General features: G+C 49.6%; 1 protein-coding gene across 3 annotated transcripts in view; it reads left to right on the top strand.

Moving 5' to 3' along the window:
* The first annotated feature begins 921 nt into the window (after positions 1–921).
* Positions 922–25,718, top strand: part of elmo1 (engulfment and cell motility 1 (ced-12 homolog, C. elegans)) — a 47,727-nt gene continuing 22,930 nt past the window's right edge. The window contains exons 1-6 of one of the 3 annotated variants that reach the window (XM_047018607.1): positions 922–1,064; positions 23,012–23,136; positions 23,582–23,622; positions 23,751–23,823; positions 23,956–24,006; positions 24,099–24,268. In XM_047018607.1, coding sequence (XP_046874563.1) covers positions 23,059–23,136; positions 23,582–23,622; positions 23,751–23,823; positions 23,956–24,006; positions 24,099–24,268 — 413 coding nt within the window. In that variant the 5' untranslated portion in view covers positions 922–1,064; positions 23,012–23,058. Of the gene's footprint in view, positions 1,065–16,666; positions 16,911–23,011; positions 23,137–23,581; positions 23,623–23,750; positions 23,824–23,955; positions 24,007–24,098; positions 24,269–25,718 lie in introns of those variants that run through there. The other 2 variants (XM_047018608.1, XM_047018606.1) reach the window with 2 other exon arrangements.

Below are 25,718 nucleotides of genomic sequence, written 5' to 3'. Positions count from 1 at the left end.
CTGTTTCACTCGCTTTCTCTGTTTGTTTCTCTGTGTCTCTCTCTGTTTCTCTCTCTTTCTCTGTGTGTGTTACTCTCTCTCTATTTTTCTGTTTATTTCTCCCTCTCTCTTGCTCTATCCCTCCTCTTCTCCCTCGTTCTGTTTACCGCTGTCTCTCCCTCCCTCTCTTGTTCTTTCCCCTCTCTCTCTCACTTATTCTCACTCTCTCTCCTCTCCATTGCCCTCTCTCTGTTTATCTCTTAATCCTCCCTCCCTTCTTTCTTGCTTGTCTCTCCATGCGTCTTATCTCTCTGCCTCTAGCTGGTTTGTGAGCGCACCAGTGTGGGTATTTAGCTGGATGGGATGTGGGTATTTTGTCTCAGTTTTGTAGATTGAACTGTCCAAGAATACTGTGCTATGAAATCTCTCCTTAATCACCTCGCCAAGAGCAATAAACAAAATAACTGCATTCAGATACAAGTGTAATTTAGCCTGATAAGTAGAATAATACACGTTGGTCTTGATTTGTTTAAATCATTTTACGTCAACAGTTCTCTACTTAACGTTTACTCGTCATTAGGTCTGCTAATATGATTTAATGCAGGCCACTTGTGAAGTGAGAAACTTCAGCTGTCTGTTTAACGTTTGAGGATCGTGACCCTAGCCCCCTAAACTGCTGTCCTTATATTTTATGCATGGTAAATCGATTTTCATGAATTATTAAGTTCATTGTTCCACCCGCACAACATTTTGTGGATGTATTGTTTAGCATATTAAACGGAAAGGATGCCGCCGTTCCCTGCTCTAACCGTCACGCTCCTCTAAAGTATAGGCTACTTTGCTGAGAGTGATAATCAGTTGAATTGGGAGGGTCTTGCAGTCTCATTCATTTGTAGGGATTTGTCGTCCCTCGTATAGCTGCTCCGGTAACAAGCCAACCAGCAGACGCCGAAAGAAGGAGGAAGTGAAAACATCAGCTCTATATGTGCGCAGGGAGAGAGCGAAAAACACACTACCGACTGTCTGCCTGTGACACAAACTCCGAACATCAGCGCTTTGCAGGAGAAGTCCCTTCGCTTTACCAGGTTTGTGAGAAAAAAAACATGATCACGTTTTACGTTCACACGGAGACGAGGTAGACTTCGACAGTTGAACGGGGTGTTTGTGTGTTTATGTTTGCACCGTAAAAAAAAGGTACTGTTTTAGGAATTCTGAATGGGCACAGTTTGATTTTCAAATGTCTCGATCGCTAGGCTGCTGAAACCATCATTCTATCAGTTTGGTTGTAGACATAGCCTACACCAGCGCTGCACTCCACGGAATCTTAAAAAAAGAGATGTTTTATCCGTCGGCTACTTTAGTGAGAGCGGCCAGTGAAAGGCAGGATTTGACTTAACTGCCCCAAACATTCTGGTAGGCTACTCGTGACGTTGGCGTGGTCGAGAGTCCAGTTTCTTCCTCTTACCGTTGTTTCTGTTATTTAATAACAAGTAAAGAAGATGTAGCACAAGTACGTTTTGTTTAGACCAGTTTGTAAGTCATATTTAGATTGCTTGGTGTGAAAATGCTGCTTGCAAAGTTAATTTCATTTTGATGTTATTTTGGTGTTTAACTTGGCCAACGAATCAGAAAGGGCGCGTGTCCGTCCTTTCAAACCCTCACTTTGTAACGCAGGTGGCTTAAGTTCAGTGCCTTAACAACAGCGACGGGACTGCAAAAGTGTTTTGACAGTTGAGGCAACTAGAACATGTTATTATATAGTCAAGGTGTGTTCTGTTTAATTGGCATGATCATCAAGCAAGGAGTAGACATTTTTCTAAATCACCGTTACTACACTATTCCAGAATATGTTTACTGGAGCCTAAGCCTTGACCTACATCATGTAAGACCAATTGGTCAAAACAGCAGCAGTAGAAGTACACACACACACACACACACACACACACACAGCCCTTTTCCTCAGCAGTGTGACCCCTGGTCATGATGATGTCACCTCCCTCTGTAGCCGAGGAGACACTCTGTAGCCAAGGAGACGCGAGCGTTCTGTTGGCACGGCAGCCCTGCCCGTGTCATGGTGCCAGGGGCACATTCTCTCGTATCAGTGCCATGCCAGCAGCACTGGTAACACTTGACCCAGTCAGATAGGGATAGGGCTAGCTTAGCGGTTAGAGCATTTGACGGCAGATCAAGAGGGTTCAAATCCTTGTCCGTACTGTAGAAGTATTTGCTGACTTTGCTATGGTCCTGAGATCAGTTGTGGTCTGTGGCCATCCTGCTGCCATGTTGGATGAAACGGCATTCGAACCCTGGTCCTCCCTGGAGAATTGCTTGGCTGTAAGGCCCTCTCCTCATCCAAGCTCAGGGTGGGAGGGCTAGCTGGAAGGGACGGCTGGTGGTCTAATGCCCCCCGCCCTCCACCCTATAAACGTGTAATGCCTTACCATCAGAGCTAAAGGCTGGGGGTTGATATGAACCTGCTCCATGCTGCAGAGCTAAAGGCTGGGGGTTGATATGAACCTCCTCCATGCTGCAGAGCTAAATGCTGGGGGCTGATATGAACCTGCTCCATGCTACAGCTTGTGAATTGTAGTTGGGACACAAGTTTTGCAATCATTGGTTGGTGTGGCGCCGAGAGTCGAATCCGGTGCACCCGCCTGCCAGGTGGACCTGGGTTGTTTAAGGCAGAGGCAGGAGGGAGCGCTTGGTGGCTAATTCTGATGCATCACACACGGGTGGGGGTATAAATTACACAGCCTGCCGTTTGGCTCCCTCTCACCTCACCAAATGCAACCTCGCCAATTTATGAGCAGCCTTGCTCTGTTATTCTCTCTTTCCCTCTCTCGCACCTGGCAGTCCTTGACTCTTTTCTTTTATCTCTCTTTCTCTCCTCCCTCCCTCCCTCTCTCCCCCCCTCTTTTTTTCGTTCTTGCTCACTTTTTTTCTTTTTCCACCTAGCTCTGCCTGACTCTCTTTCTCCATCTCTGTCCTTATCTCCCACTTTTTCTGTCCATCTGTTTTCATTCATTTCTCTCTTGTACTTTCTCTTAGGGAGAGAACATATCTCTCTCTCCCTATTTCTCTCTCTCCATCTGTCATTATCTCTATCTCTCTATCATTATCTCTCCCTCTCTCTCTGTCGCTCTCTGTCCCGTGAGAAGGCTTATGTATGTAAATGATCCCAGTCCCAGTGATATATTCGTCCCTCACCAACTACCTGCTCCTCCCTAATGGACCCCCCTCCCCAAGCGATGTCTCTGGGTGCACCTCCACAGACACTACATGCCCTTTCTCAAAACGGCCAGGCCCTTGACTTTGAGAGGGCCCAATCTTCCCGCCGTTCGTTTGGATCATTCTGAGCCTCTAGGTGTTCCCCCCCACACCTGTCCCCCCCCCCACACCTGTCCTGTCCCCCCCCCCAGCCTGTCCCCCCCACACCTGTCCTGTCCCCCCACACCTGTCCTGTCCCCCCACACCTGTCCTGTCCCCCCCCCACCTGGCCTGTCCCCCCCCCCACACACCTGTCCTGTCCCCCCCCCCCCCCAGCCTGTCCCCCCCCACACACCTGTCCTCCCCCCCCAGCCTGTCCCCCCCCCCACACCTGTCCCCCCCACACCTGTCCTGTCCCCCCCCCCACACCTGTCCTGTCCCCCCACACCTGTCCTCACCCCCCCCCCCCAGCCAGGGGCTATGCTCGTGTGCTGCCCTAGCCTCGGGGATGTTTGCATTCATAGGAAGCTACTTAATGAAAACAGCAGGCGTAGGGAAGCAGAGTGCTAGACTGCACGCTTGATGAGGTGTTATAAATTCTGTGTGTGTGTGTGGATTTGCACACGGTGGAACTGCAGAACAGTAAAACAGTAAGAGCAGAACAGCTGTGATCAGCAGGGTTGTGTAAGTCTGATCTCTCGTCCCTGCAGAGGGAACCAGGTACCCCTCTTCTTATAAGCAGCTGTGACCTGCTCTCACACACACACACACACACACACACACACACACACACTCCACTTCCAGTATCTCTCCTCCCCCCCTCCCTCCGCTGGGCTGAATTGACGGCCCTCAGACCTTCTGGGTCCCCAGATGTGTGGCTCGGTCTGGGCAGGGGCTGTGGGCTGGAGAGAGGCTGTGGGCTGGAGAGAGGCTGTGGGCTGGGCAGGGGCTGTGGGCTGGAGAGAGGCTGTGGGCTGGAGAGAGGCTGTGGGCTGGGCAGGGGCTGTGGGCTGGGCAGGGGCTGTGGGCTGGGCAGGGGCTGTGGGCTGGGCAGGGGCTGTGGGCTGGGCAGGGGCTGTGGGCTGGAGAGAGGCTGTGGGCTGGGCAGGGGCTGTGGGCTGGGCAGGGGCTGTGGGCTGGGCAGAGGCTGTGGGCTGGAGAGAGGCTGTTTAGTTAGAGCATGAGCCAGATGAACATTAGTGTGCTGGGTGTGCGTCTAAGAATAGCCCCAGCCAGATGGGTAGGACTGTTTTGTGTGTGTGTTTTGTGCGCTCCACAGCTGAGCTGATCTGATATCATATCTATCTGGGTTATATCCGGTTCATTTCCAGTTGCTGGTGAGTGTCCTTGGTTTCGCCAGGTGTGTGTGCGTGCAAATGAAAATAGATATTCCATCTTTAACACAGACACACAAACACGATCATGCCTTCTGTTAATCTTTGTTTTAAATTATTATATATATTTATTTATTTTACTCTGGCTGAGCACACTGAAAAGTTAAAGCACTGCAGAATTGAAGTCAGTATGGGACAGATAATGTTTGCTTAGGAAAGAGCTTGCTATTGGATTACAATTAGAGACGTAATTGAATACGTTTTTGAATGTTTTCGAAGACGTTTTAGTACCCCCGATAACAACAGACAGGTTTACTGTGTGAATACTGCAACTGCTTATCACTGCTACTGGTTAGAAGTGATCTGGCAGCTCTTCACCCCCCCCTAACTGAAGGTGTGGGTTGTTTTTAACTTTCAGAAGCTGTTTTGTTTCAGTGTCCCGGAGCAGTCTGGCTGATGTGCTGTAGAACTCCCCACATAGTATCTTTGACCTCCTTCTGTACTTACTAGATTCACTATTTGAATATCGCTTTGGATGAAAGCGTTTGCTAGATCAATTAAATATAAACTTAGTGTATGTGGCTGTGATTGGGGGAAGCAGTTTAGTCTTCTACCCCAGGCTCTCTAATTGGCTCTCTGGCTGACAGTGTTAGCTCTCTGATTGGCTCTCTGGCTGACAGTATTAGCTCTCTGATTGGCTCTCTGGCTGACAGTGTTATAAGACCAGCTCTCTGATTGGCTCTCTGGCTGACAGTGTTATCAGACCAGCTCTCTGATTGGCTCTCTGGCTGACAGTGTTATCAGACCAGCCTTGAACTCGCCACCACACCGTGAATCTTCCCTACATAGGGAGAAAAAAACACTCGTAAAATATCTCCCAGGTGCCCTGTGACATCCCTCCCAATCCCAGATTAAGGGGATTTTCTCTGTTCATAATGGAGTTGGGACTAGATGACAGATTACCGTCGTGTCAGGTGAACGTATGAGACGACGACCCTGCAGGTTCATCCAGGACAGGGGGGGTAGGGGGGGGCTCTGCTCCCATCTGCAGCACGCTTCCAGACTCCAGGGACGTGTGTGTGTGTGCGTGTGTGTGTGAGCGTCACTTGCAGTCAGAACAGTCACTGTGTATGCTTCTCTCTCTAAACAACTGTCTGCTAACAGAGAGTGACATTGCCTTACATGCCTGGGCCACACTGAGGGCACGTGTGTGTGTGTGTGTGTGGCAGGCTGCTGGTTTGGTCTGGGTACATATCAGACTCAGAAAGACAAGTAGAGCACAGCTACACACTCAGAACATGCAGGATTGTGTAGCGCGCGTGCGTGTGTGTGGAGCCACTTCCTGTTGTGTTACCTGATCCATTTCCTGTGCAGAACAGAAGCCCTGCTGAAGAAGGCTTCAGTATCATGCTGTGGTTTTCTGTGACTCAGCGGCCCCCAGCAGGCTAGCTCTGCGCTGTTAGCCTGTTAGCCTGTTAGCCTGTTAGCCTGTTAGCCTGTTAGCCTGTTAGCCTGTTAGCCTGTTAGCCTGTTAGCCTGTTAGCCTGTTAGCCTGCCTTCGTCCAGCCTGCCCTACACTGACAAATAGGGGCTATTTGCCGATGACATCATTCACAACACAGGAAGTATGACCTCTCCAAATTACATTTTACTTTCCACAAATCGCTCTCCTTTGTTCATTCTCATATGATATCTCTCTCTCTCTGTCTCTCTCTCTCTCTGTCTCTCTGTCTCTCTCTCTCTCTCTCTCTCTCTGTCTCTCTCTCCTGTTTCTTCCTCCTCCCCCCCTGGGTAAGTGTTGGTTATAGTTAACCCATAACAGGCAGGGTTCTGTCTGAATTGTAGGCATGCTTGTTCCATCACCCTGAAATAGCCCTCTGACTGTAGAACCACAGGGCTGTACCCACCCAGCAGGGCTGCCCCACCCAGGAGAGCTGCCCCACCCAGGAGAGCTGCCTTACCCAACCCTCCAAACCCAGTGAGGGGGTGAGGAGGAGATGCAGGCTGCAGGGGGTGGCATCTCCAGGAGTAGTCTCTCAGGCCTTCGGACACACAAACACGCTCTCACACACACACACAGAAAACCCACTTTCAGTTCAAACACGTATATTAAATATGTGAATGTGTGTGTGTGTCCTTGAGAAGGGTGGTGAGGTAGCCAGCTGTGCAGAGGTCCTGAACTGGAGGCAGGGGGGGGGGGGGGGTGGAGTGTGACGAATAACATTATGGTCTGTGCTGCAGAGTTCCCTGTGGTCGCTAGGCTGGGGAGGCGGGGGGAGGGGGGCTTTGTTTTGGTAAAACCCATACTGCTCTGGAAGACACCCAAACCTGGGGGGAAGGGGGGGGGGGGGGGGGAGGGGAGGGGGGGTTAGTTGATGTATCAGCCACAGCTGGGGGGCCTGGGGAGGGGGCAAGAGGACAGCTGGCAGTGCAGAGTGTGTGTGTGTGTACGCGTGTGTTCACGCCTCTGAGTGTGTATCTGAGACCCTCTCTGAGTGCTTGCACCTCTTTGTGTGTGTGTTTCTGTGAGAGAGTTTGTGTGCCCCAGTTGACCACAGTGTCTCCTTGTCTGGAGCAGGGTGCCAGTCACAGACTGGATCTCTAGAGTCACTGCAGTCTTTCACAGCCTTCCCCCACCCCCCTTCTTCCAGCTCATCCTGGGTTGACCTCCTTCTCTGTCTCTACCCCTCGGACACTCTCCCCCTCTCACCCCTCACTCTCCCCCTGTCACCCCTCACTCTCCCCCTCTCACCCCTCACTCTCCCCCTCTCACCCCTCACTCTCCCCCTGTCACCCCTAACTCTCCCCCTGTCACCCCTCACTCTCCCCCTGTCACCCCTCACTCTCCCCCTGTCACCCCTCACTCTCCCCCTGTCACCCCTCACTCTCCCCCTCTCACCCCTCTCTCACCCCTCACTCTCCCTCTCTGCCACTCAGCCCCTCCCTCTGCCCCGTTCTGCCTCCCCCTCTCTCCCCTCCCCTCTGCTCATCACTCCCTCCCCTCCTCTTTGTCTCTCCCCCTCCCCACTCCCTCTCTCCCACATCTCACGTCGACAGTCATCCTTACATGTTGGAGTTGAACGCTGGATGCACCAGCGTGTTAACAGCAGGTGCTGGCCTACAGCTGGAGCCTAGAGTAATGTAGCCGCGCTCCTACTGTAAGACCAACACCAGGTTATCCCTGTACTGTAGGATCATAGTCATCAGAGCTGCTCTAATTGTAGTGGTTGAACACTGCTTGTTCTACTCTGCCGGCTTCGAACTAAGACGATGATTATTGTTCAGAGAGCTGCTGTCTTTGTGGAGGATGATAATAGTAACGGTTATGCATTGCTGACGACCTGAAGTGATTTTGTCGTCGTGCTGTATGGAGAGTGTGTACTTCAGGGTTCATGTTGGACGTTTACGTTATGAAACGGTTGAGTGTTTTTCTCCCTCAGGATGGTGGGTTGTAGGATGGAACGGGCCTCTCCACGAGACCCGCCGGAAAATACAGTCGTTTTCTTCCCCTCAAGCTGGTCAAGCTGGTTCGTCCAGACGACAACCCTCTAGATGTTTGATTGCTGTCTGCCCCTGTGCGGTGGCTGTGCAAAAACAACCGTTTATTTTCAAGTAGGACATGTAAAAATAGCTACAAATCAATCCCAAATGTTCCCTAGCTCAGTGCAGGTCTCAATCTAGGCTAGTTCAAACCAACGGGGATCCGGTGACTGGCACTCTGGAACTGACATGCAGGATGACTGGCGCCCAGAACCTACTGCAGAGACCCAAACAGCACTCTCTCAGTAGGAGGGAGGTTTTAAAGGGCCAGTTTGTCTTATTTTAGCGACACACTTAAAATTCCATTAAAAGTTGTTAGTAATATGGGGTTTAATGCGGAGCTATGAATGCGATCTGACCCTTAAATCATCACTGTTGTGGGACATTAAGCCCGCGCTAGTGGACTAAAGTGGTTCCAGTTATCAGGAATGGCAGCTTAGAGGATGAGCTGAATGGACTGAAAGGCATCCTGCTATTTCCTGTAAGAGTCTTAGATACATGGAACACATCATCAACAGATCCCACAACTGGATTGCTTCCTGCATGGGAATCACTTCATTGGTCGTTGTGTGTGTGTGTGTCTGCACATAGGTGTTTGTGTGTTTTGGCTTCGGTCTTCGCATGCCAGAGAGATTTGTGTGTTTGATATGAGCCTAGTGTGTGTGTGTGTGTGTGTTTTTATGTGTTTGGTAACTGAGTCTAGTGTGTGTATCTTACCAGAGACCCAGACAGCCATCACCATGGAAACACCCTGACCTTGCGCAACCCTTTTTCTCTCCGACCCTAACCCCAGCTGCCCCTCCCCTCTCGCAGAGTTGAACCCCAATGAACCAGCAGTTCAGCAGAGTTGAACATCACAAAACACTTCAAGTTCCAGAGATCAACCCTGGCCTGCCTTGATTTAGACTTCAGATGTTTAGAAGCACCAACAGGAATTACTACATCAGTTCTGTAACAAATGTATTTGTTGCTTTTTTCTTTGTGCACCTGCTGTGTGATGATTTAGTGGATGGCAAAATGGTTCCATTGGTTCATTGCCGTTCCCAGTAAATGTTTGTTTAGTTGTCCGAAACAAGCTGAGGATGCAGTTTGTAATAGTGAAACTGCTGGGACAATTAGGAATACTGATTCCAGTGAGACACGTAGTGCTTACCATGGTCACAGCAGAAGACCAATTACTGAACTTGTCTCCGTCTCTCCCCCTTTTCTCCCCCCTTTCTCTCCCCTCTGCCTCCTTCACAATTTTGTTTCTCTTTGCCTCTTTCCCCTCGGCCTCTCTTTCACACTGCCTCTCTTCCTTCTGCCTCAATATCCTCCACTTCTCTCTCTGTCTCTGCCTCTCTCTCTCTGTCTCTGTCTCTGCCTCTCTCTCCAGAAGAGAATCTCTGTTTATGGCCAAGACGAGAAGGCATGTGAATCCTCGCAATCATAATCATGTTTTTGTTTTCAGTTTCCTCAAGGAGAACGGATTAACGTGTGTGTGTGTGTTGCTTTCCCTTGAATGAGGGAAGCTAAGTGTTTAGCTACAGTATTGTGTTTTCATAATCCCATATCTGTACACTTGCTCCCACACACAACAGCTCTGTTGACCTGTAGACTCGTTCCTGGAGCTAGCAGCCTTGTCCACTGGCTCAGATCCTCCATTACTACACACCTGGCTCTGTCTTCTTCCAGACGAGCAGAGTTGATCCTATAAGAAATGTTGGAGACCCTCAGTGAGATTAGCAGATGTAGCTGGTGAATGCTAAGTGATTAGGAGTCGCACGTCTCTGAAGGAAGGATCGTTCTTCGAAACCCTCCTGTCTGGTTAGCACCCACGCTGACACTCCAATGAAAAGACGTGCTGATTGATGGCATTTTTTTTCGTCTTTCTCTCTCTCCCTCCCTTTCTTTCTCTCTGTCTCTCTCTCCATCAGCTTTGTGATTGAGTCCATTCATCTGAATCACTGTTGTGTTCCTGAAAAGTTCTGTACAGCCTGGACTCTCTTCAGCCTCGTACAGAAACACCCCTTCGCACTCTCTTCAGCCTCGTACAGAAACACCCCTTCACTCTCTCTACAGCCTCGTACAGAAACACCCCTTCACTCTCTCTACAGCCTCGTACAGAAACATCCCTTCGCACTCTCTTCAGCCTCGTACAGAAACACCCCTTCGCACTCTCTACAGCCTCGTACAGAAACATCCCTTCGCACTCTCTTCAGCCTCGTACAGAAACACCCCTTCGCACTCTCTTCAGCCTCGTACAGAAACACCCCTTCACTCTCTCTACAGCCTCGTACAGAAACACCCCTTCACTCTCTCTACAGCCTCGTACAGAAACACCCCTTCGCACTCTCTTCAGCCTCGTACAGAAACACCCCTTCACTCTCTCTACAGCCTCGTACAGAAACACCCCTTCGCACTCTCTTCAGCCTCGTACAGAAACACCCCTTCGCACTCTCTTCAGCCTCGTACAGAAACACGCTCTCCCGCCCCTCACAAGCCTGCGGAGGAACAGTCAGACTGCAGTCAGACTTGCATCTTCTTTTCAGTTAGTACTTTTCTCTATCACAGTATACCCAGCCTCACCACTCTGTGTCACCGAAGGTCTCTGGAAGGGATTCCTCACTGAACTGCTCCTCTCAAGGTTTCTTCCTTTTCTCTATCACAGTATACGGGGAGTCAGATGGCTGAGCGGTGAGGGAGTCGGGCTAGTAATCAGAAGGTTGTGCACCCTACTTGCCTCGGGGGTAATGTCCCTGTACTTACTGTAAGTCGCTCTGGATAAGAGCGTCTGCTAAATGACTACATGTATACCCAGCCTCTGGTATGCACCTCTCTCTGTGTCACCAAATGTCTCTGGAGGGGATTCCTCACTGAACTGCTCCTCTCAAGGTTTCTTCCGTTTTCTCCCTCTAAGTTTTTAAAGTTTTCCGAGGGTTTAGGTTGGTTGAGGAGCAGTTCCATTGGTGTACGCGAGCCCTCTGTGACACTGCTTGTTAACAGGGCTTTACAAATACGATTCGATGCTTAGCATGGAGAACAAGTTCTGGGGTGGTCATTGAACATTGGCAGAGGATGGTTTTGTCCGAGAGTGTAATTTTAGCGTGAGGGGAAGTAGGAGATGGTTCTGGTCATCTGAACACCCCACTGAGTCATGTCAGGGGGGAAGTGAACATCCTGGGGACTGAAAGATTCTCAAGATGAAGAGAGATGATTTTTGATGACCCTTATTCATGAACGATATGTGCTCTGTTTTCCAGTGAGTATGACAAAACATCACAAAGCCCTCTGAGACAGCATGAACTCCAATCTCATCTTTGACTTGCCAGGGAACACTGAATGGTAGGATTGTTTGTTCTCGAACTGAATGTTCCTGACTGCTACTGTAGCTAAACAGAGGCAGGAAACGACACAATGACAGAGTGCTATTGGTTTGCCCTACAGAACACCGATTACACAATTAAAAAGAAAAAGCGCTGGTCTGGTCGTATAATTGAATGGGCATGTTACTTGATGCATTTTATGTAAGTTTTGTTTTGTAAGCGGAACAGTTTTTGATTTTTTTTTTTATAGAACGGTATTTTTAAATAGGAACATAAAAATATAAATAAATTCCCTGCCCCCTCAAACACCAGCCCACTCAAAGTGAGAGAGAGGGAGAGACACATAGAGGGAGAGAGGGACAGGGAGAGAGAGAGAGAGATCCAGATCTGATGTTGGAGTAGTCAAGGTCATTCTATGATGTGGGCGTTTTTTCTTCTCGTTTTTTTTCTGCTTCTGAATGAGGAGGTTTTCTTTTTTTCCTGCTGATATTCATGCTCTTCCCACCTCTTTACACACACACACACACACACACCCTAGGAACACACATTTTTACCCATCATTTACATACCACAAGAACATGCATACACACACATACCACTGGCACACACACACACATTACACACGTTCACTGGTGGACAATGAGGTTCCTGGTTCCCAAGGCTCCCCTCTCAGATACACCAAAAAGGCCCATTCATCCCCACCCAGGTCATGTGACCAGGTCATGTGACCTGGGAGCACATTTGCATGGAACCCCTCCCCCTCCCAACACACACACTCACACGCAAGGAGTTAGGGTACACATTTTCTGCGTGGTTAGCTCTCTGAGCCCCTCCCCCCAGCATCAAGGGCAGTTTAAGGAGTTCAGAGGAAGTGCAGTTTGAGGCACTAACACTCCCCCCACCCTTCTCCCCCCACTCTTCTCCCCCTACCTTCCCACCCGTCCTCATCCTCCAGTGCTGTCCTAACCCCTCCACCCTGTCCTCATCTAACTGTGTCCCTGTCCAAACCCTCTCCTGATCTTCCAACCCTCTCTCTCTCTCTCTCCTCACCTCTTAAATCTGTCATCGTCCCCTAACCCTCTCCTCAACTTCGTCCTTATCCCACAACTATGCTGAACACTTCAGGATGTGAGAGTCCAGACCGACCACAAGGAGCCCTGCAGGGAACAACCGCACGCAGCATAGCAGACATATTCATCTCCACCTCCTCCTCCTCCCGCCCCCCCCCCCCCCCCAGGCAGGGATGATGTAGGGCCTGATAACCACCAGGGCTGTGATAACCACCAGGGCTGTGATAACCACCAGGGCTATGATAACCACCAGGGTTATCATCCTGGGTTCCATATCAGCTCGGTCTGAGCCAGGCGGTCTGGGGAGGTTGTCTGACACAGTGTTTCCCACAGATTAGAAATCTAATTGTGGCGGGGAGGGGTGGGGGTTGTCAGACGGGGGGGGGGGGGGGGGGGGGGTCGTAATATTTCCTTCGTTAATAATTCGTTACACAGTTAATTTGTTAATAATTTGTTACATTAAATATTAATCCAAAATGATTCACACCTTCACAAATTAACAACAACTAACATATCATTTCTGCATTATGCATGTAGCAACGCTAGTGCTAAACAACTATTTAACTGGTCGGCTCCATGACGCCGAGTAAGTAGCTAGCTCTTGAGACTTCTCACCAAAAGAACGAAGGGGAAACTTCGAGTACTGTAAGTCGCTCTGGATAAGAGCGTCTGCTAAATGACTAAATGTAAATGTGAGTAAGGTACCTAGCGAAAAGTAGCCTCAACTTTCCTCGACTTTTAGCTACGGCACTAATGCTGAAGGCTCGCTGATATAGCTGTCGGTCTTACTAGAACGGCATATGTACTGTATGCATTGTTGCTAACGTGTGCTGATGTTGTGACTGTGTGCATATGTGGGAAAGACGCATCAGTAACAGAGAGACGGAGGGAGAGCGGGGGAAAAGAAATGCAGCTGAACGAATATGCTCCGTGTTTTAACCTAAATAGCTATAAAAAAAATGTTTACGATACGCAATGTGTGGCGGCCGGTGTTGATTCTGTGGCGCACCGCCACAAATTAGTCTATGTGTGGGAAACACTGCTGACACGATAAAAAGTGGAGAAGCAAAAGAAACGGAGAGGAAGTTCAAGTGAGATGCCGGTCTCGCAGAGCGCCTTTAGAGTGAACACGTATGTGTGTTATTTGACTTGACTCAAATCCATATTTAGAATGACTTCTTCCTGACATGTACTCTGCATACACAACTGTCTGAAGAGTGTTTGTGAAGGTTATTTTACCTCCTGTGAAGTCAGGAAATACAGCAAGTTTGAGTGAGATCATTTGTGGTATTTATATAAACACTCCTGGTGTTAAATGAACACTGAAACTTTGCTGTGATGAGGTAGTCAGCAGTATGTGAGAAGCTAATATTAATAGCATATTGTACCAACTACAGTGTCAGTTTCACCTACACCTACTCTGCCGGCAGCGGCTAACAACAATATAAGTAGATACTGCATTTAACACAAGCGAGTGAGTTGGGTTTATAAGTGCCAACCTCTTCTAAATTAAGTGTGTACTTGATTCCATATTACCCTACAACACACACACACCTCCCTATCTGACTGCTTCTCTCCCTGCAACATTGAAATAGGACTCTATGTGGGTGTGTGTGTGTGTGTGTGTGCGTGTGGTTGACCTGGTTACGTTTTTCTGCTGGACTGGGAAGGCCTTGAGCAGAAGGTCACACTGTCAGTGACTCACCCAGCCTGTGGGTTATGCCTAGCCCTTGTTTTCTCTCTCCATCCCTTCATCTCACCCTGCTAACTAGCATAGGGCCTGAGCAGGAGAAACTCCTAATTGAGTGTTTACTGTTTTCGATTTGAAATGTATTCTTTTGGTCTTTTTTAATCTCTTTTTTAATCTCTTTTTTTAAAGTTTTTGCGTTATGTAATGAGAGAGTAGGCCTATATATTTTTCAAAGCTGGAAAGGATTGTGTTTGATAACTGGTGCTTTTGCTACGCACACGCACTGACAGAAACCCTTGCGTGACAGGCAGCTTATGTAACGTGTTAAAGTGGAGTTGCTCGGGTCGGTATAAGTGTAGTTTTTACGTTTGCATTTGGATGTAAGAGGATTGAAAGATTATCATGCCAGCATTAATCAATGTTTGTTCAGCGAGCAATAAGTAATCAGTTTTTGCGCTGTGGGTGTTAAGATCGAGCCTGGCTGCCAGCCCAACTTCTCCCCGCCCCAAAAAAAATTTGCTCGGGAAGTTGGGTCTGGAGGGTCTCGTATTGGGGACCAACTACAGAAAACCAGAATCTGGGCGAACCAATGAAATTGCCAGGGCGGGCTTTATACGATGATGGACAGATGATCAACAGTAACGTAATCACCCACGACACAAAAGAGCGCTTAAGTTGAATTCGTTTTGAACAAACATGGCTACCACTGGAGATCTGGGATGTTATGATTCTGCCATCGAGTCTGTTTTAGAAGACATCGACAGCGCATTAATTTTGAAAGAGGAACAGAGAGACGCAATCAAGGCATTTGTCGATGGAAAATATGTTTTTGCAGTCCTTCCTAAGGGAATCGGTAAAAGTTTAATTTATGTTTAAACTCTGTTGCTCTGATTGGTTGTAGATCTATCCAATTGAGCGAAGAGGCATTTGTTTTCCAGGCTCGTTTGAAACACGCCTTGTAGTCAAAGCCCAACGGAGAGTTCTCAGACTCATATTCTGACTAGAATTATGAGTATGACAACGTCAGGCTAGTTAAGATCCAATAGGCTACTTATTTTCCTCGTATCCACACAGTCGGCACGCGTCGCTCCGTGTTGAATAAAAAGTTAGGAGGTCCCAAAACTTTTAAACGAATCATTCTCCGTAGAACTAGCGAATAAAACGGCTTGTTGTGGTGTCCAGCCTGGACACTGTAGCATAGGCCAGCTGTATTGGTTTTTATCACTGACTGGCCTCTCCCTGTCCAAATGATTGTCTGTTACAAGGCCCCAGGCAAGGTATATTTCCGCAAGCCAATTTGTCCTCATTCTGGTGTAAGTTGAAGTTTAATATCCAAGGAGACCGATAACTCGATGCTAGCTCGGCAGTTTCGAAGCTTTGCTAGACGACAACAAGTGTGTGTGTGTACTGTACTGTACTTGTCAGGTTGGATGATACTCTTGAAAGTGTGGTGTTATTGATCTGGGAGAGGAACTAGTACCAGTACGCTACAATTCTTCAGTGACTCCTTAGCTCTATATTGTTACCATGTCACATGGCATGTGAAGACATGCATAGGAGATATTTGTAGGCTTGGAAGAAGTTGAATGTGTTTCATGGCCGTTGGGGCTCGTTAATTAGCATACTTAGCTTTAGCGACCGATAAAGACGACCCAGTGAGCTACATGAGTGACATAAATGTGCCAGATCCGAGCCCTAAATACGCTCCCCTGAATGGTTGCATCCAAGAAACATTCCAAGGGGGGACATGGGGTGAAATGAAGGTGGAACTGAAGCCTTTAAAGAGAGAGCTGATGTTGCTGACCTATCTTCACCTCTCACACAGGCTCTCTCTTTCTTCATCGCCGTCTTTCTCTGTAGCCCACTTCATTCTTTCTCTCCTTAGTCCTCTCTCTCTCTCTAGCTTTTTTCTCTCTCTTTCTCTAGCCTTCTCTTTCTCTTATTCTTTTCTCATCTCTCTCTAGATGACCTCTCTCTCTTTCTCTGCCCCCCCTCCCACTATGGATGAGACGACTGTAGGTCTAATGATTCGTAAAGATCCATGGTGCCAACCACTTCTGGGCGGACTTCTCAAACTGGTGTCACTAGCGGGTTCGCGTGTGTGACTCGTTTCAGAAACATCCGGTTTGCCTCAGTTACATCAGCAACGAGGGGGGCAGCCGAGGGTGGAAGTGAAAGTGTGTGTGTGTTGTTCATTGAGTAACTTTCCTTTGGAAATGTTTCAACTCTAATAATAGTTACTTCAGACTAACACACGTAACGGCGGTTGACCCTTTGTTGACAGGTTGTCGGTAAGCCGTTGAAGTGAGTGGCGTTAGTGTATGTGTGTTTGACAGCACTTAACGTTAGCACACAGGTGCTAGGCTGTGTTTATAAGGCCTCCCCACTTCTCTCCGGCAGCTAGCTCTTGTCTTTCAAATGTTACCGCTTTTTAAAATAAGTAATTTCTTCTCTCCCCTCTACCACAGTCTGTTCCAGACCTATTTCCTCTTCTGTCAAATACGCCTACTTCCTCCTTCTACTAACATCTCTTTCTGTCGCTCTCCCTCCCTCCCTCTCTTTATCTTTGACTCTCTTCCTCTGTGGCCGAGGCGAGGCAGCACTCTCTTGTTTTGTGACTGTTGGTGTTTGGCTCAAGCAGAGCAGAGGATTGACGTGTGAAAGCCCTGTGATTATTCTCCTCCTGGTTCTGGTTCCTGGTTTTGGTTCCTGGTTCGAGGTTCTGGTCCTGGTGTAGAGGCGAGGACACGGCAGCCTCCTCTCTGCCTGTCGTCAAGGTTTCCGGGTGAGTCTCTTCTCAGTGGCGTGGAACGTATCTCTCTGTGTGGTTCCTCCGCCGGCAGGCACTGTAAGAAGGCCGCGCCGCCCTTGCACCACCAGGAAGTAGCAGGCCAGGCGGCCTGGTTAGCCCAGCCCTGCCTCTCTAACCAGGGCTTTAGTGGTGGAGGAGGGGGTTCGCTCAGTGGTTGCCAGAGCACTTTACTGGTGAATAGGTTGCAGGTTCGAATTCCCCCATGTAGTGTACACAACTTTGGATAAAAGCACTGGCTAAATGAGTGCATTATTTATTAATTTTTTAAATAAATGGTGCTTTACCAAGGAGGCTAGGCTAGTGTTGAGGGGTGGGGGAAGAGCAGAGCAGACTGAATGGAAATGCTGGCCTCTTCAGGTGCTCACTCACACAGTTAGGGGTATTAAATGTAGTTCAGTATATTGTGGGGGGGGGGGAAAAGCAATAACTTTAGAGTTTCTAGTTTCTGGGTTGTTGTTCAGGGCTGCCTGCGGTGCTGGAGACGCCTGCTGCTTTGATTTGGAGGGAAACGGCCCAAACCATTGCAGGACGGAGCAATAGCACCATATCCTGTCGCGAGGAAATATTAAGGACAGTCCCAATGCAATCCACCCCAAGCTGGGCCCATTATCTTTAATTACCCCAGATAAGATTCTGACTGGGAATGCTGGGTTGAGGGCTGGTCCTTAAAGCACCTCTTATTACAGCTCCAACGCTCTCATTGTCAAGATGCTGTTAATCTTCTTAACTGCGATTTTATTGGGCCATTGTTTATGACTCTTGTTCTACGATTGTTCAACAATTGTTCTACAATTCCGGTTGCTTCGGTCTTTGTTTGTAGCTAGCGACGCGTAGTTAGCATGTTAACACACACCCAGAGGACGATCTTCAATCACTGTGTGTTTGAGCGCGTATCTGTGTTACTGTGCATATGTGGAGGTGTGCTTGTGTTGATGAGTGTTTGAGCATGTGTATTAGTGTGGTAGCGTGTGTGTGTGTGTGTGGTCAATCTTGTACATGTGAAACAGGATGTGTGTTGCTGAGCTGTGTCCCCCTCGCCAGCTCATCTCCTGAGCGAGAGCGGCTAAGATGTTTCCTCCTCCACGCTCTGACAGGATATCCTGCCTGCTGCACCCCCGACCAGGCACACTGACTGGGCCCTGCTGCACCCTCGACCAGGCACACTGACTGGGCCCTGCTGCACCCTCGACCAGGCACACTGACTGGGCCCTGCTGCACCCTCGACCAGGCACACTGACTGGGGCCTGTGGGGGCCTGCTCTGGCTGACTGGCTGGTTGCTTGATGATTGGTTGACTGACTGAGTGTCTGGTTGGCTGGCTGACTGTCTGGTTTGCAGGCTGTCTGGTTGCTTGATGATTGGTTGACTAACTGACTAGCTGGTTGGTTGGCTGGCTGACTGGTTTGTTGACTGACTGACTGTCTGGTTGGCTGGCTGGCTGGCTGGCTGACTGGTTTGTTTGACTGGCTGGAATGTTTAAAAACGGGACTAGCCAAAACAACCCAGATAGGACAAAGACATCTTGTTTGTGTCTAGCCAAGGATGACAAACTGATGATGTATTTTTCTTTTTTTGGCTGTGTTTATACTTCTCTCATGTGTTTGTGTGATGTTTGCTAGTGTGCTGTGTGGGGTGTGACTATGAATGCTCTGCCGGTATTGTACATAGAAGTCAGTTCCCTGTTTTGGTTGGAATATTTTTTTCTCTGTGGTGATGTACCCCCTCCATTACTCTCTCTCTCTTGTCTTTCTCTCTCTCTCCCTCTGTCTCTCCCTCTGTCTCTCTCTCTCTGTCTCTCTCCGTCTCTCTCTCTCTGTCTCTCTCTCTCTCTCTGTCTCTCTCTGTCTCTCTCTGTCTCCTGCAGCTCCTCCACAGGTCATTGTTTTGTCCCTGCCGTGCGGGGTGTGTGTGTTGGGAGGGGGGGGGTACACTGCAGGCTGTAGAGGCTGTGCATGAGTGTGTATATGTGCGTGCGTGTGCCTGGTACAGTATATGGGCTGTTTGTGAACGCTTGGAGGCTGTGTGTGGGCAGAGACTCTGGCCTTCCTGTGGGTGTGGCTCAGCTGGGAGGAGTGTGTGTGTGTGTCTGTGTGTGTGTGTGAGACAGCGTCAGGCTCTCAGCAACAATAAGTCTTGACCGTGTCGTCCTGGTCTTTGTTTCTCAGCTAAGATGGGGTCCTTATCCTACGTTTCCCAGCGTGGCGAGGCGGGGGGGCTTTGTAGAGGTGTCAGATGAAGCGCTTCAATGGCGCGTTTGAAATCCACCCTGGTTGCCAGGATCTCCAGTAACCCCCCCCCCCCCCCCCCCCTCTGGGCGCAGCAGGGCAAACCTTGGAGTTATGAAAGTTTAACAGGATTGATTTTCACACAAGGGTAGTAAAAGGGGACAGTTCTGTCAATGGTGGAGTGTGATTGATGGTGGGTTTGTGGGTTAAGAGCCGGTGTTGTGTTCTGGGATGAGGCCTAACCCACTCTGATGACCAGTTGGGCTAGCTGTGATTTCTTGCTGTATTCGACAGTTGTTTTGCCTGTGTATGTGTGTTTGTGGGTCGTTGTAAACAGATGAGACCAAGGCTGGTGTATTGGCCAAGGCTTGTCTTTGTTTAGCCCTCTCTTTGTGTCTTTCTCTCTCTTTCACATTCTCTTTTCCTTTCCTCCCTCTGCTTTATCTATGTTTCATCTCTCACACCTTACCTCCTCCTCTCTCTCCCTCTACTCTTCCCTATCTCTCCTTCTCTCCCTCCCTCCCTCCCTCTCCACATAGAAGGCAAGTCTTCTGATCTTACTCTTCATATATTATTAAGGTGAAACCCAGCCCTCTCTTCTCCCTCTTCTCCTCCTCTGCCACTCCCTCTCCTCCCCCTCTCCTCCCCCTCTCCTCCCTCTCTCCTCCCTCTCTCCTCCCTCTCTCCTCCCTCTCTCCTCCCTCTCTCCTCCCTCTCTCCTCCCCTCTCCTCCCTCTCTCCTCCCCCTCTCCTCCCCTCTCCTCCCTCTCTCCTCCCCTCTCCTCTCCTCCCTCTCTCCTCTCCTCCCTCTCTCCTCTCCTCTCCTCCCCTCTCCTCCCTCTCTCATCTCCTCCCATCTCCTCTCCTCCCCCTCTCCTCTCCTCCCTCTCTGCTTTAAGCTCTCCTCCCCTCTCCTTCCCTCGCGGGTCACACATGGGCCCCCAGATTAGCTGAGAATCCACCTCTGGACACGCGTGCTTGCGTGCGTGCGTGCGTGCATACACACACACAAACACACACACACTCAGCCTCCTCTGGATTAGGGCCAGTGAGCTACAGAACTCCTGTTCCTGCTGCTCTTCCAGCATTGATGGGTTCTCTACATTACTGTAATTAAACTGAGGGACGGAGGGTCAATCTGCATGAGCTGTGAGGTGTGTTCCACACAGCTGGTCTGACCACCAGAATCATAGGGTCACCTCTGCTCTCAGTCTGGAATGGGAGGGAAAGGATGGAGAGGAAGGGGGGAAGGGGAGGAAGGGGAGAGAACAGGTACAGAGAGAACTGAAGGGGAGGGGGAAAAGAAAGAGATACCATGTTGAGATTATGCCTTTGCATATTAGTTTCCCCTCAGGCAGAGATCAGTGTCTCTCTCCCTTTCTCTCACTCACGTGCACACACACTCACTCTCTTTCTCACAGAGAGTAGCTGATTGGCGTATCATGTAGTCTGTGCAGCATTTGATGCCTGGCTGTACAGACATCATCATTATCAGACTCTGGCCTGGGAGAGCCAATCAGGAGCAGCCACACAGGGACACACACATACACACAGGGACACATACACACAGGGACATACACACAGGGACACACACATACACACAGGGACACATACACACAGGGACATACACACAGGGACACATACACACAGGGACACACACATACACACAGGGACACATACACACAGGGACACATACACACAGGGACACACACATACACACAGGGACACACACATACACACAGGGACACATACATACACACAGGGACACATACACACAGGGACACACACATACACACAGGGACACATACACACAGGGACATACACACAGGGACACACACATACACACACATACACACAGGGACACACACATACACACAGGGACACACACATACACACAGGGACACATACACACAGGGACACACACATACACACAGGGACACACACATACACACAGGGACACACACATACACACAGGGACACACTTGCACACATACACACAGACACACCTTGAAACAGTGATTAGCTGGGATCAGAGGGCTGCTGTGTTGCTGGGAGTGGAACTCGGGCGGGTGAGTAGTCCATTTGGATGCTTTCCCCTGCTGAGCAGACTTGAATGAGCTTTGATGAGAGGGAGGAGGGGAGAGGAGGGAGAGAACAGAGGTGGAAGGAAGAGGAGGAAAGAGGGAGGGAAGGAAGGAAGATGCAGAGGGAGGGATGGTTGATGGAGAGATGGGTGTTGCTGTGTTCATCTTCCAGTACTTGTCTATTTCTGCCCCTGTTTACGCTCCTCTCTTTCACTCTCTCCCTCCTCCTCTCTCTCTCTCGCTCTCTCCCTCCTCTCTTTCACTCTCTCCCTCCCCTCCTCCTCTCTCTCTCTCTCTCCCTCCCCTCTTCCTCTCTTTCACTCTCTCCTTCCTCCTCCTCTCTTTCACTCTCTCCTTCCCCTCCTCTCTTTCACTCTCTCCCTCCTCCTCTCTCTCTCTCTCTCTCCCTCCCCTCCTCCTCTCTTTCACTCTCTCCCTCCCCTCCTCTGGCTGGACAAAAACACAATTTTCTCAGAATGAGGAGATGGGGGGGGGGGGGGGGGGTGCAGCTGCAGGAGCAAAGAGAGCAAAGTTTCTCTCTAAATGTCTTGATTGGCTGGTCTAAATCAGGGACTGGCTCTCAATACAGCTAACTTCCCTAGCATCCTGGGTGGTGGGGGGGTGTCGTGGTAACATAACTCTGAATAGAACCACGTAGCTAATAGCTAAACCTCATCGATGCAACCGGCTCCCATGGCAACCGGCCCCTTTGGAAACGAGGGGCGTGCTGATTATTATGGGGTGAGTCACACTCCAGACCAGACGGATTACATACGAGACTCGGAAATTAAACAACTGCTGAGATATCAGCAAAACAACACCCAAATGTCTCCTGGTTGGTTGTCCTACTTCCTGGTGTCTGTTGGTTGGTTCTCCTACTTCCTGTGTCTGTTGGTTGGTTCTCTTACTTGGTCGTGTCCCCTGATTTATTCTTCTGTAGAGTCAACACACCAAAGCAGTTCTCATGCATAAAAAAATAGGATTAAATATGTAAAACCTTTATCTTTCGGACACAAACATTATCTACTTGTCCCAAACTGACCCAAGTATTGAATAATTCATGTAGTGTTCCTTGGTCTGTTTCAATTGGTGTATCTACAAGACTGCCTGCCTGCCTGCCCTCAGTCCAACACCTTATCTAAGAAAGCCAGGGGGGTTCGAACAATCTCTCGCTCTCTTTTGCTCTTCCTCTCTCTCTCTCTCTCTTCCTCTCTCTCTCTCTTCCTCTCTCTCTCTCTTCCTCTCTCTTCCTCTCTCTCTCTCTCTCTCTCTCTCTCTCTCTCTCTCTCTCTCTCTCTCTCTTCCTCTCTGTCTCTCTTCCTCTCTCTCTCTCTTCCTCTCTCTTCCTCTCTCTCTCTCTTCCTCTCTCTCTCTCTTCCTCTCTCTTCCTCTCTCTCTCTCTCCCTCTTTGTCTCTCTTCCTCTCTCTCTCTTCCTCTCTCTCTCTCTTCCTCTCTGTCTCTCTTCCTCTCTCTTCCTCTCTCTCTCCTATTTCTCTCTTTCTAATGTCATCCTTCCTGCTGTGTCAGTAGGACTCGGTGATGACAAATCCCATGTCCAATCTACACAGGATTAGAGCATTATAGCCAGGTGTGTGTTTGCACGTGTTCGTGTCACAGCTGTTCCACTTCCTGTACACCTGCACTGTAGCCTTGTCCATCCCTCCTTTAATTTTCCCCTCTCCTCTCATCCCCTCTCCTCTCCCCCTCTCCTCTCATCCCCTCTCTTCTCCCTCTCTCATCCCTCTCTCCTCTCTCTGTCTTCCAGGCTTGGATGAGATCTCTCCACGGTGAGAGGTCAAGCCGCCTGCAGCCATGCCCCCGCCTGCAGACATTGTGAAGGTGGCTATAGAATGGCCCGGAGCCTTCCCCAAGCTGATGGAGATAGACCAGGTCAGTGCTGCTTTCACCTCCTCCCTCCCCTCCTCTCCCTCCTCCTCTCACTGGCCCGGAGCGTGTGTCTGTATGAAAAGGGATTCTTGTTGGAGGCTGGGTTTCAGTATCTCTGCCAAGCTCCTTTGAGAATCACTACCCTCGTCCCTCTCTCTCTCTCTCTCTCTCTCTCTCTCTCTCTCTCTCTCTCTCACCCCCCCCCCCCCTCCAGGCCTCCAGTCCAACATGATCTTGTTCCCATTTAAGAACAGATACACAGAGGCAAATACTTCAGAGTGCATTTCTCAACTCTTGTTTTTCCCTCTCCCGTCTTAGGGGTACCCTGAAGGTGGGGGACAGAGGGGGGGAGGGACTGTAGCTCTCAGTAACACGGTGTTTGGTGCCACTGATGTGGTCACATTAAATATCATGTCTTAATCCAACAAAACGTATTTTCTCTCCACAGAAAAAGCCTCTCTCCGCCATCATTAAGGAAGTGTGCGAGGGGTGAGGCTGGGTTTCATATTTTGGGTCTTGTTATGTTTGTTATGTCTTGTTACGGATGTGAAAAGAACCCAGTACCTGTATGTGTTTTAGCATCCATTCACCAGCTGTGATGCGTCCTGTTTGTTCAGGTGGTCTCTGGGGAACCCGGAGAACTTTGCTCTCCAGAACGCTGAGAACACAGTCTTCTACATCACAGAGAAGGTGCCCGTCATCCCCCCTCCACCTCCATCCCTCCCTCCCTCCTCATCTGTGGAGATGAGATGATGTTTATCATCCGTAGTTCAGAGCTTAATAGCTTATTTACAATGTCTTCTTGTGTGTGTGTCTCTGCAGAATCGTAACGACATAAAGAACGGCTCCATTCTGCGTCTGACAACATCTCCTGTAAGTCCAGACTGTCTGACAACATCTCACACTGCCTCTGTATGTGCTTCATCTCCTGGTTCATACTGTGTGCGTGTGTGTGTGGTGTCCAGTCCCAGACAGCGCTGCAGCTGCATGAGCGTGTCCAGTCGTCCAGTATGGACGCCAAGCTGGAGGCCCTGAAGGACCTGGCCAGCTGCTCCAGAGACGTCACCTTCGCCCAGGAGTTCATCAACCTGGACGGCATCTCACTGCTCACTCAGATGGTGGAGAGCGGCACAGAGTAAGTTCTCCCTTTCATCCTTTTCCTCTCCTCCTCTTACTGCTCTCCTCTTCCTCTCCTCCTCCTCTTCTTAATGCTCTCCTCCTCTTTCTGCTCTCCTCTTCCTCTCCTCCTTCTCCTCTTACTGCTCTCCTCCTCTTACTGCCCTCCTCCTCTTCCTCTGCTCCTCCTCTTACTGCTCTCCTCCTTCTCCTCTTACTGCTCTCCTCCTCTTACTGCCCTCCTCCTCTTCCTCTCCTCCTTCTCTTACTGCTCTCCTCCTCCTCCTCTTACTGCTCTCCTCCTCCTCTTCTCCTCCTCTTACTGTTCTCCTCCTTCTCTTCCTTTCCTCCTCCGCCTCTTACTGCTCTCCTCCGCCTCTTACTGCTCTCCTCCTCCTCTCTCTCCTCCTCCTTCTTGTCTTGCTAGACCTTGTGTCAGTCATCTTGTCTTGTGTCATATTTCTGACTGGTTGTCCTGGTTACACACGTTAGCTACAACACGTTCTCCAAGAATCAGATCTGGAATCAGATCGGTCTACACACTGGCTTTGTAGTTGCACTGTACATTCTGTTAGAGGGGGAGGAGGGGGGGTGAATCTGTGAGTGAGTGTGTGTGTGAGTGTGTGTGTGTGTGTGAGTGAGTGTGAGTGTGTGTGTGTGTGTGTGAGTGTGTGTGTGTGTGTGTGTGTGAGTGAGTGTGTGTGTGTCGGATGGCTGAGGGCCTTGGAGACTGCTGAAGGTTACATGGAGGGTAACAGCAGCATTTTGCTGAGGTGGAGTTTCTCAGCCATGATGAGAGCTGTGTGTGTGTGTGTGTGTGTGTGTGTGTGGCCTAGGTCTCAGAGGGGCAGAGACAGCAGGGTTAGTGTGTGAACACCCAGCAGAGTCCAAGCACACACTGGGAGCCTGTGGAGACTGAAGACACACACTCACCTATATTCCCACAATCATACACATCCAGCCACACACACCCTCATCCAGACACACACACCCTCATCCAGACACACACACCCTCATCCAGACACACACACCCTCATCCAGACACACACACCCTCATCCAGACACACCCTTATCCAGACAGACCCTCATCCAGACAGACCCTCATCCAGACAGACCCTCATCCAGACACACCCTCATCCAGACACACCCTCATCCAGACAGACACACCCTCATCCAGACAGACACACCCTCATCCAGACAGACACACCCTCATCCAGACACACCCTCATCTGCGCTGCAGCCATCTAGCCGTCATGCTCCATCCAGGAGGCCAGATGAGGTTCAGTCCTGTGGTGTGGAGGATATGACATCATGCTGTATTTATGTGGCCCCATCACCTCGTCTCTGACAGGAAGTGTAATGCTGCCCCCTGCTGGATCTAAATAGGAACATGGGAACATCTGTCTCTTAGTCAACTGTGTGTTCAGTGCAACCTCAACTGTCCAGCTCCACATTTAGGGTTGTGGTTC

This window comes from Hypomesus transpacificus, chromosome 4 (genome assembly GCF_021917145.1).
Source record: "Hypomesus transpacificus isolate Combined female chromosome 4, fHypTra1, whole genome shotgun sequence".
In the NCBI taxonomy this organism is placed as follows: Eukaryota; Metazoa; Chordata; class Actinopteri; order Osmeriformes; family Osmeridae; genus Hypomesus; species Hypomesus transpacificus.
Note: the sequence above shows the minus strand (reverse complement) of the source record. Positions and strands in the feature narration are given on the sequence as shown.